This window comes from Sus scrofa, chromosome 8 (assembly GCF_054392235.1).
Source record: "Sus scrofa isolate SSC_HxYL_T2T_F1_AM1 chromosome 8, Sscrofa_HxYL_maternal_Yorkshire_Landrace_v2.0, whole genome shotgun sequence".
In the NCBI taxonomy this organism is placed as follows: Eukaryota; Metazoa; Chordata; class Mammalia; order Artiodactyla; family Suidae; genus Sus; species Sus scrofa.
In genome coordinates this window covers 110,978,442-110,990,550 of record NC_139390.1, presented here as the reverse complement: position 1 = coordinate 110,990,550, position 12,109 = coordinate 110,978,442, and the positions used below count along the sequence as shown (strand labels likewise).

The 12,109-nt window shown below is 35.5% G+C and overlaps 1 protein-coding gene across 4 annotated transcripts in view; it reads left to right on the top strand.

Moving 5' to 3' along the window:
* The window catches only part of USP53 (ubiquitin specific peptidase 53), a 56,452-nt gene that overhangs the window by 33,105 nt on the left and 11,238 nt on the right, over nt 1–12,109 (top strand). For all 4 annotated transcript variants that reach the window (XR_014813105.1, XM_003357043.5, XM_013989339.3 and 1 more), the window contains 5 exons: nt 2,073–2,235; nt 3,335–3,487; nt 4,958–5,104; nt 6,138–6,876; nt 8,521–8,597. Coding sequence is in view for 3 of the 4 variants with exons in the window: in XM_003357043.5 (XP_003357091.2) it covers nt 2,073–2,235; nt 3,335–3,487; nt 4,958–5,104; nt 6,138–6,876; nt 8,521–8,597 (1,279 nt within the window). In the remaining variant the exon portion in view is untranslated. The remainder of the gene's footprint in view (nt 1–2,072; nt 2,236–3,334; nt 3,488–4,957; nt 5,105–6,137; nt 6,877–8,520; nt 8,598–12,109) is intronic.

Here is a 12,109-nt window from a genome sequence, read left to right as displayed (position 1 = left end):
AGATTCCATTACTTAACCTGTTAGAATGCCTAAAAGTAGAAAGACTGAATATACCAAGATTTGGTAAGGATGTGGAACAGCTAGATCTCTCAGAAGGCTGATGGAAATATAAAATTGAACCATCACTTTAGAAAAGCTTGTCAATTTCTTATAAATTTATATCATATAACCTAGCACTTCCACTCCTGTGAAAACATGTATCCATACATAATTTGTACTTGGTTGTGGTAATTTTAATCTAAGTAACCAAAATTGGAAACAACTCAAATGTCCATCACCAGGTGACTAGATAAAGAAGTCGTGGTATCACCATACAATGGAACATAATACTTAGGAATAAAGAGGAATGAATAATTGATAACGTGCAACAATGTGGAAAAATTTCAAAACCATACTAAGTGCAAGAAGTAAGACACAAACAACTAAATAATATAATTCTGCTTGTATAAAATTTTAGAAAAGGGAAAAACAAAGTGAGGGAATAGGCCATTGGTTGCCAGGCATTGCAAAGATGGTACAAGGGAGGTTTTGGGAGTGAGGATTACATTATTGTGTACATTTATCAGAACTCATTTACTTGTACACTATAACTAGATGGTTTTATTTTATTATACTTAAGAAAGCCAATAAAACATTTTTGCTGTCAGTCTTCCACCTGGGGCCCCAGGAAATCACTCTTCTTATTATAGATGAGTTTTGCTCATTCCATAGTTTTATATAAATGGTCTCTTAGAATATGTATTCCTTTGTGGTTGGCTTCCTTTGCTAAGCATATCTTTTAATTTTCATTCATGTTGTGTGTGTCATTGCTTCATTTCATTGCTGTTTTTATAGCAATTTATCCATTCATCTGTGGGGGTATGAATAGTCTTTGTATGAACATATTGCTTTCCTTTACTCTTAGATAATGCCCAGAAGTGGAATTTCTGGGTTGTATAGTTAGTGCCTGTTAAGCTTTACAGGGAACTGGCAAAATATCTCCATAGTTATTGTACAATTTACATTCCTGCCAGCAGTGTGCTAGTGTTCCAGTTCCTCCACATCTCAGCAGCATCTTAACTTTATGTTGATAGTCATCTTAACTTTAGCCCTTCTAGTGAATGCATAATGTTATCTCACGTGGTTTTAATTTGCATTTCCCTTATGATTGATAATGTTTGAGTATCTTTTCATGTGCCTGTTGACTTTTCTTATGTCTTTTTGGTGAACTGTCTGTTCAAATGCGTTATATATTTTTTAAGTTGTATTATCTTCTTATTGAGTGGTAGGATTTCTTTTTTTTAAGGCCACACTTGAGGCATATGGCAGTTCCCAAGCTAGAGGTTGAATTGGAGCTGCAGCTGCTGGCCACAGCTACTGTAATGCCAGATCCTAGCCACATCTCAACTTAAGTTCAGCTTGTGGCAAACCAGATCCTGAGTTGTAGGAATTCTTTATTCACACCAGTCCTATGTGAGATGTGTGTGGCTTTTTTTTTTTTTTTTTTTTAAATCTTCATAATGGTGTCTTTCAAGGAGCAGAAGTTAATAATTCATTTTGGTGTTCATTCTATATTTTTTTTCCTTCTGTGATTTGTTCTGTGTCCTATCTAAGGAATCTTTACCTTCCACAAGGTTAAGATTTTCTCTGTTCTTCCTGTAAGCTTTATAGTTTTTTCATGACTCATTTTGAGTTAATGTTTATAATTTTAGTGGATTGGTGTCAAAGTTGATTTTTTTTCACATGACCATTGAGTTGTTGCAGCACCATTTTTTGACCAGACTCTTCTATTAAATTGCTTGAAGTCTTCGTCAAAAGTCAGCTAACCATGTATGTGCAAAGCTTTTAAAAACTTGATGGTCTAAACCTTGATATAAAAAGTATACACATATTGCTCATCAGTATTTTAATGATGATGTTTAAAAGATTTTTATTTAGACTAGTTAGTAAACAAAATAAAATTAATCATGTAGTGTGATGAACAGTTGAACTGCTAGTATCTGAGTGTCTTTAAAATTTTTTAATATACAGAATAATTTATTGAAGACATAGATTGCAATGTTTGGTTTTTATTCATTGTGATTTTTTTAAAGGTTGGAACTAGATGGAAAGATGTAGTCTCCAAGTGTATCCGATGCCACTTCCAACCACTGCTTTTGTTTTACGCAAACCCAGATGGCACAGCGGTTTCCACTGAAGATGCGCTCAAGCAGGTTATCATCTGGTCACATCATAAATCTGTTGCAGAAAATATAGGTAAGTCTTTTTAAAAGTTCTTTTTTAGTATTTTTTTGTTAGCACAGTCACAGTAGGAATAGGAATAATAATATACAGAATATGAAATGAATGTTGAGGATGATTTCAGAACTGAGTTTCAGTAAAGTGGAGTTCAGAAAAATTCTAATACTTAAAGTTAGTCTTTAAAAAAAAAAAACCTTTCTTGGGAGTTGCCTGTCGTGGCTCAGTGGAAATGAATCTGACTAGCATCCATGAAGGCACAGGTTTGATCCCTGGCCTCACTCATTGGGTTAGGGATCCAGCATTGCTGTGAGCTGTGGTGTAGGCCACAGACATGGCTTAGATCTGGTGTTGCTGTGACTATGGTGTAGACCAGCAGCTACAGCTCCAATTCTACTTCCTACCCATGGAATCTCCACATGCCGCAGGTGTGGCCCTAAAAAAAGAAAAGATTTTAAAAAAAACCAAAAACCGGAGGAGTTCCCGTCGTGGCGCAGTGGTTAACGAATCCGACTAGGAACCATGAGGTTGCGGGTTCGGTCCCTGCCCTTGCTCAGTGGGTTAACAATCCGGCGTTGCTGTGAGCTGTGGTGGAGGTTGCAGACGCGGCTTGGATCCCGCGTTGCTGTGGCTCTGGTGTAGGCCGGTGGCTACAGCTCCGATTCAACCCCTAGCCTGGGAACCTCCATATGCCGCGGGAGCGGCCCAAGAAATAGCAACAACAACAATAACAACAACAACAACAAGACAAAAGACAAAAAAAAAAAAAAAAACAAACCAAAAACCTTTATCATCTGTGGCCTCAGAAGCACCTTCAGGAGCCACCCACTACAATGACCACACAAACATGGAAGTGGATACTTGGCTGGTAGCTCTTACTAGCAGTACATATTGAGATTTAAAGTGAGTTAGTACAATGCTGGAAAAGTCCAAAGTAGCTGGGTCATTTTTGGATGCATTACAGAGCATATAGAAATCCTTAAAAAAGAGGTCCGTCCTCTAAGTTTTTAATTAATTTTCTCAACATTACTAAAAATGTCTGAGAAAATGATTCAAACGTCTTTTCTTCCTGTGGAAAGGAGGAAGGGGATGACACATTTTTGTTGTTCTTTTTAAGGATGTGAAAATTCCTCAATTTCTAAGTCAGAAAATTCAAAAGAAAATGGATTTGGTGATCAGACAAAACAGAGGGAAAATCAGAGATTTCAAGTAGATAGTATTTCATCGTTTACTCGGAGCCACATACAAACAAGTGGTGGTAGAGGACCAGGTATGTATTTAAATTGTAATTTTTATACTGTTCTTGAGTAGTTAAGTTTTCGTCTTCACTTATTGAATCTGTAATTCTTGGTAAGGACTTAAAGGAGAGTCCTTAACTAGCTTTCTTTGGCCAGGAGGAGAAAGTAACAAATAGAAACAAAATTTTGTCTTTTGACTTAAGCAAGTCTCTGAGACCTGTAATTTATTTGAACAATTTGACCCAGCTAGAGTTTGTGTTTCTCCATGCACTGAAGGCTTTTATATAGCAGGCTGGAGGCAATTTGGACCGTCACTGAAGAAAGCTATAGTATGGCCTTTCCTTCAAGGAGTTAATTATTAACTTGGAGAGGAAAAACACGTTAATACTTTGGGTCATATACCAAAATTAAAATTAGTATCCATGAATGCAACAGTAGCTTGAAGTTATTATGGTTGTAGTTTATTTTTCACCTTATTTTTATTCAACTGTTTTGTTATTTCATTCCGTAACTTTAATTTTCATAAACCAAGATCTGTGACTAGGGTCCAAAATAAGAGATCACAAATGGTATGTAGTTATGGTTTATAAATATGTAAAACTCTAATTGGGTGGATGTTAAGGATGATTTTGTAAACAACTTTCAAATGTATTAATGAAACGATGTCTAACCATAAAAGTAAACCATTTAGTCAGTGGTGATAAGACTCCAAATTAACAATTATCATTAAAAAGAACTGTAATAAATGCTCTTAAAAGTTCTTAATGGAGCTATACCTTTTCCTATACTCTACCTCGTATGTATTATTAATACTCTTTGATTAAGCCGTTATCTTTTTTCAGAGATACCTACTTTTAAGCATAAAACCATAAAAAGAAACACATGCCCATAATGAACTAGAATCTCTTAATAGTACAATAGACAGAAGCTCAAAGAATGCAGGGAAAAAGTTCTTTTCAATCACTTTTATAATGTTCCTCATTATCTGAATGTACCATATGGGTGAATTGAATTTACAGCTAAAAGTAAAGTTGAATATACTTTACATTTTAAGAATATAAACATTGAAGCCAGACAATTTGTGTCCATAGTCCCAGACAACAAGCTATATGAACTTGGTCAAGCTTTCAGCTTCTCTGTGCTTCAGTTTCCTGATCCAAATGGAGACAGTAATTGTACCCACCTTAGAAAATTAAATGAGTTTAGACACTTAGAATAGGGCCTGACCCATAGTAACCAACATTACCTTTATCTTTCATTATTTCCCTTTTCCTTTCTCTTTTTTCCCTTCCATTCTCTTTAGAGTATACACGAAGTTTTAAAAGACAACATGTGTCCCCAGTATAAGGATAAATCATATTGAGTTTTTAGTTAAGCAAGTTTTTTGTATGGTTTAATCTTGTTAATAACATCTTAAAATTTTAATATAATTCAGTTTGTACTTTTATGAGCAATTTAAAAAATGGTCTATGTTATTATTACAAGAATGGTTTCTTTTACAGTTAAGTCAAGCCACAATGATCAAAGGGAAAAAATAAAAGATATTTCCAGAGAATGTGCTCTAAAAGCCATTGAACAGAAAAACTTACTTTCCTCACAAAGGAAAGATTTGGAAAGGGGGCAAAGAAGAGATTTGGGCAGACAGAGAGGTAAGTTAAGCACTTATAGCATTCATTTGAAAAGGGGCAGCTAAAATCTTATTTGAAAACTAAATTTTCTAACTTTAGTACGATTTAATATAATTTCTTTATATGTTATGTACATATTGTATATCTCAGTATGATTTCTTCTTAATATACCTATTAAATCTATAAAATTTGTCCTGGTTTTTATTCGTTTGTAGCTGGGATTACTTTTGTTTGCTTTTATGTTTCAACTTTACTTTTAGCTATAAATTCAGTTCACCCGTATGGTACATTCAGATAATGAGGAACATTATAAAAGTGATTGAAAAGAACTTTTTCCCTGCATTCTTTGAGCTTCTGTCTATTGCACTATTAATAGATTCCAGTTCATTATGGGCATGTGTTTCTTTTTATGGTTTTATGCTCTTTTCTTTTGAACATACCATAATTTAACTGATGCCGCTAGACTTTAAAAACTTGATTTAAGATTTTTGTTGTAGTGACATACTTTCACAGGTATCTTTGTGTACTTTTTATGTATAACCATAGCATAAAAATTCTTTCAGAATAATTGCTGGGTTAGGGTATATTTATTTTCAATTCTGATAGATGTTGGCACCATTGTCTTCTAAAATTTTTGACAATGTCTGTACTCCCACAGTGATTAGATGTCTCTTTCCAGCAGCAGTTGGTTTAATAAACTGTTAAACCTTTACCAGTATAAGAGGTGGAAAATATTTTCATTTTTATGATTTTTATTAATTATGAATGAGATAGAATAACTTTTTTTAAACTGCTTTTAACTATTATGATCTACTTTAGAGATTGGTTTGAAAAATTGTTATATAACCATTTATTTTATAAATGTATCTCATCAAGCATAAACATAGACTGAAAAAGCACTTTTCAATCTCAAAGCACTATGTGATTTAAGTAATTATGGTTTGCTTATTACTATTTAACATTTTTTCTCAAACAGGGTATTTGGCTTGTGAGTAAAAAGTGGCTCTGAAAAGTAATTCATTTGTATCTTTATTTACTCATTTATTTTTTAAAGATTTGGTTGATGAAGACCTTCCACATTTCAAGTCTGGATCACCTCCTGTCTCCAATGGCTTTAGACAGTATGGGAATTCACATCTATATCATAGTCAAGGGAAAGGACCATATAAACATGACCGAGTTGCCCACCAGAGTCGAGCTTCTGCACAAACATTAAGTTCAAGTAAATGCCAGATTCTTGCTTCAGGAGAGAAAGTTACTGGCAAAGTTAAGAGTGACAGTGGTACTGGATATGATACAGATAGTAGCCAAGATTCTCGGGATAAAGGAAGCAGCTATAATGGCAGCAGTAAAAGCCGAAACCGAGGTTGGAAACCTATTAGAGAAACATTAAATGTTGATAGTATCTTTAATGAAAGTGAAAGAAGGCAGCATAGTCCAAGACATAAATCAAATATTAGTAACAAATCTAAATGTAGCAAAGATCAGAGTTTTAATAATTGGCCAAAAGAGAATCCAAAACAAAAATGTTTAATGACTATATATGAAGATGAAACGAAGCAGGAAACAGGAAGCAGGAGTTCCCTTGAATTTAATGGAAAGGGAACAGAGAAAAATAAAGGCCTCAAAGAAACTAAAGTTCATGGTGACAGTTGGCAGATGCAAAGAACCGAGTCTGGATATGAAAGTAGTGATCATATCAGTAATGGATCTGCTAATTTGGACTCGCCTATTATTGATGGAAATGGTACAGTAACGGATATCGGTGGTAGTAAAGAAGCCGCATCCTTCAGGTAATACACAAATTAGAGGAATGTTTTCTTCCATGATTCTCTCTTGTTAATTATTTGAAGTAACTTTCAGAGCTTGGGGTCAGTTAAATATAAAGGAAAGAGCTTGAGCTCAGAGTAACCTGGTATATATTGCAGGTTATTTGATATTTCACGTTTCTATTTTTAATAGTTATTTCCTGATTCCAAAAATAACAACTGTTTATTTTTAGGAAATTTAGAGAGTAAAATGGATTATTGTTGTTGCCACCAAAAACTATTGATATATGCTACAGATTTTAAACCATAGGTTTAAATTCGTGTATCTTAGTCATTGGGCTAATTGTTTAATTCTTCAACCATCTCTAACATCTCTTAACTCACAACTGGGGTAAATTTCTTCTGTTACAACCCAGTCCCATGAAAGAGATACTTTTTCCCTTAGTAAGTAATAAAAAATACAGCCACATAAGCTGTGGATATGTTTTAGAGGTTACATAGAGAAGTGCAAATAGACGGTTAATAGTAATAAATGTTTTCAGAATTAAGAATTAGTTGAATACCAATTTTATTACTATTAGTAGTTTCTTTGCACTTCCCTATGTAACATCTAAAGCATATCTACAGCTTACAGTTTAGCCACTATTTTCTGCTCTTAATTAATCCAAAACACCTAATTTGATATTAGGCTGTGTTTTATTACATTCATTATTGAAAAGCCAGATTTGCGAAAACAAACAAAAAAAAACAACCAGTCACATTTTATTAAAATAATCATGGGAACAAAGTCTTAGGGAGTTCCCATCGTGGCGCAGTGGAAATGAATCCAGCTAGCATCCATGAGGTTTCAGGTTCAATCCCTGGTGTTGCTCAGTGGGTTAAGGATCCGGTGTTGCCATGAGCTGTGGTGTAGGTCACAGATACGGCTTGGATCCTGTGTGGCTGTGGCTGTGGCTGTGGCTCCAATTCGACCCCTAGCCTGGGAACCTCCATATGCTGTGGGTGTGTCCCTAAAAACAAACAAACAAAAAACAAAAACAAGGACTTAGAGAAACTATTTGCCAGGGTAATTTCAATTTCATAATACTTCTTAAAAAGTGGTAGCCTTAGTTACTAGAAAGATCAGGACTTTGTGGGACTGTAGTGGCACAGCCGAAACGAATCCAACTAGGAACCATTAGGTTGTGGGGTTGGATTCCTGGCCTTGCTCAGTGGGTTAAGGATCTGGTGTTGCCATGAGCTGTGGTGTAGGTTGCAGACGTGGCTCGGATCTGATGTTGCTGTGGTTGTGGTGCAGGCGGGCATCTGTAGATCCGATTCAACCCCTAGCCCGGAAACCTCCGTATGCCACCAGTGGGGCCCTAAAAGCAAAAAAAAAAAAAAAAAAAAAAAGAGCAGGACTATGTAAACACATAGGCTTGGATTTTATTTATTGTGCAAATTAATTTGACTGTCACAGCCTTAATCTCCTATTGTAAAATGAAGATAGTAGCTACTTTTAAGTGTTATTATGAGAAACAGGTTAATAATATACATTAATCCCCTGGAACAGCACATGTGTATAACAATTGTTTAAGGAATGCTATTTCCTTTCTTTTTCTTAGGATAAACTAAATAATAATCCATGATACCTGATATGTGTTTGGTATGTTTTGTTCTATTTTCTAGCGACAAGATTAAGACAGGCAACCTAAACATAGAGCATGTGAACTCTACCTCCCAACAGAGTAAAAACCACCTGGAAGGTAAAAATGTTCTTTAAATATATTATAATAATAACAGTAAAGAATAAATCATGGTATTAAGAGTGAAAAAGCCAAGACAGTCCTGTTACTGATCAGTTTATGAGTAGTGAGGATGGAGGTTGAGAGAATTTATGCTAGAAATCTTTTTAAAGAATGGAAATAGTTACTTCAGGGACTAAGTGGTGTATGTCAGCCAGGGTAGGCTAGGTTCTGGGTTGTGTGGTGCTAACAACTTCAAAATCTCAGTCTCTTAAGTTTAGATTGTTTCTTGCTCACACATATTCCAGTGGAAGTCAGTGTGAAGTTTCTTCCTAGCGATCACTCACGCTAATGGGACTCCATATCCACAGATACTTCTCTGCTTATGGCAGTATTGAGGGGAGGGGAATAGAAGGAGGACACAACATGGAGAATCATGTGTAAGCTCTTAAAACTTTCAACCGAGGAGTGATACATGCATTTTCACTCACATCTCGTTGGCCAAGGCATGTCTTACAGCCAGGTCTAATTTCAAAGAGGGTGGAAAAGGGCAGTGTACTGGTACACTGCAGTATGTATGAACAGCCCTAATGTCTACCACCAGAGTTGAGAATAGAGAGAAAAAGTGATAAACAGTCTACTGGAAAAGTTCAGTTTGGAAACAATAAATATAGATACTATTACGTAGACATTATTGTAAGTGGTTTGTTAGCAAAACATAGCCCAGAAGCAAAGAAAATTAGATGTTTGAATGTATATAGAACTCGAGATTATTACTGAGAGATTATAACTGAAGGATTTGGGGAGTAGGAATCAAAGAAAATGATGAGTAAGGGGATTATTGAGGCTGCAATCAAAGACATGATCTTCAAATTTTAAAATTCAGAGGATTAGAAGGGATATAATTTTCACAATACAAAAAATAGCCATAAAGAACACACTTTAAGGAGTTCCCTTGTGACTCAGTAAGTTAAGGATCTGGCATTGTCATTGTAGTAGCTTGGGTTGCTGGTGTGGTGTGGGTTCAGTCCCTGGCTTAGGAACTTCCCCATGTCGCAGGGGCAGCCAAAAAAAAAAAAAAAAGAACACATTTTACAATTTGTTTTTGGTCTTTATCATCCTTAAGGCTTTTGTGGAGATTATTTTTCAGGTTGTAGACATTTAATATGGTTAAATGTTTAATTATTTTGTTTTCATCAAATGGTATAATATCAGAAGGAAACACTTATATTAAGGAAATAACCTTCCTTTCCCATATAAAATGTCCTGCCTGTTTAAAAAATCTGATAAAAGTCTGGTAACCAAGTATTACAGGAAACAGTAAAGGGCTGGCCGGGAATCAACAGCAGAAGTTGGTAAAATTGAACAATAACTGCAAGTTCAGTGCTCTTTACAAAATGATGCTTGCTTCCTGATATTAACAAAAACACAAGGTCGTAGAGATTTTGATGGTCAAGAGTGCTTTGCTTAAAGAGCTTTGTAATGGACTCCTCATTTAACATGAAAGGATATGTGTATCCCACTTAATTTTTTTTTTTTATTTTGGTGAAACACATCACAAAGTTTGTCATTCTAATGATTTTTAAGTTACAGTTGAGTGGCATTAAGTATATTCACATGGCCACCGTCACTACCATCTATCTCTATAACTCTTTCATCTTCTCAAATTGAAACTCTGTTCCCATAAACAACTCCCCATTTCCTCCTCCCCTCAGCCCTTGGCAACCCCCATTCTAATTTCTGTCTTTTTGAATTTGACTATTTTAGGGCTCTAAGTAAAATCATACAAAATTTGTCTTTTTGCGACTGGTTTATTTCATTTAGCACACTCTTCAGAGTTTATCCATGTTGTAGCACATGTTAGAATTTTATTCCTTTTTAAGGCAGAATAATATTATACGACATAACACATTTTGTTTATCCATTCATCTGTTGATAGAATTTAAGTTGTTTCTACCATTTGGCTATTATATATAATGCTTCTGTGAATATTAGTGTACAAATATATGAAATCCCTTCTTTCAGTTCTTTTGCGTATATACCCAGAAGTGGAGTTGCTGGATCCTAAGGCAATTCTGTATTTAGGTTTTCGAGAAACCACCGTACTGTTTTCCACAGCAGGTGCACTATTTTACCTTACCTCCACCAATGCACAAGAGTTCCAGTTTCTCTACATCCTCACCAATACTTAATTATTTTTTCTTTTTTTGATAATTGCCATCCTACTAGGTGTGAAGTGGTATCTTGTTGAAGTTTTATGTAACCCACATTTTATTTAACTATATATATTGCATCACATTAAAATTATTTCTTGGAGTTCCCGTTTTGTTAACGAACCCGACTAGCATCCATGAGACGTGGGTTCGATCCCTGGCCTCACTCAGTGGGTTAAGGATCTGGCGTTGCTGTGAGCTGTGGTGTAGTTTGAAGACGCGGCTCAGATCCCATGTTGCCATGGCTCTGGCATAGGCCAGCAGCTATAGCTCCAATTCAACCCCTAGCCTGGGAACCTCCATATGCCACTGAAGTGGCCCTAAAAGACAAAAAAAATATATACATATATATATATATATATATATATATGTATGTATGTATATATATATTATTTGGTAAACTTCAAAGCCTACCGTAGTTCTTTAAGCTAGACTTTGTTTAGAGAAGCTTTGTTAATGTTCATGCCTTATGGTATCTGTATGTGTGTTCCCCTCCCCTAGTCTAGGACTGTAAACGTGTTAAAGTGGGGATAGGATTTTTTTTTTGAGCAGCCAAACCTGTGGCATATGGAAGTTCCCTGGGCCAGGGTTGGAATTGGAGCTGCAGCTGCAGACTTACACCACAGCTTGAGACAATGCCAGATCCTTAATCCACAGAGCAAGGCCAGGGATCAAACCTGCATCCTCATGGATACTTGTTGGATTCTTAACCTGCTGAACTACAGTGGGAACTCCAGGTATAGGATTTTTTTTTCCAAGCTGAAGACTTGCCCCACATGGATTTTTTTTTTTCCAATAAGGTGCAATTTAATTTTTTTGTGGCTCAGTATGCTTTTCTTGAATTTGGTCTATCTATTTATTTATTTATGGCTACACCTATGGCATATGGAAGTTTCCCAGGCCAGGGATTGAATTACATCCTACCTGCAGCTGTGAACTACGCCACAGCTGTAGGAACACTGGATCTTTATAACCCACTGCACCATGAGGATCGAACCCGTGCCACCAAAGAGACAGTGCTGGATCCTTAACCTGCTGACCACAGTGAACACTCCTCTCCTATGTCTTATTATAAAATGGGGACACATTTAAATTATTAAACTGAAGAATCACTTTTTATCTATAGATAAAAGACTTTTAAAAAGTTAAGGACTCTTAGACATTTTTTTAGTTTTTGTATTCTGATATTTGTCAGCTTTTAATATTAGTCTATACAGTTTTATGTGGTGGTGGATCATTAATTATGCCATTGTACTTATGTACTTATATACTTATAATACTTCTGATAGTATTATATAGCGTGTTATATTTGAGTTCTGT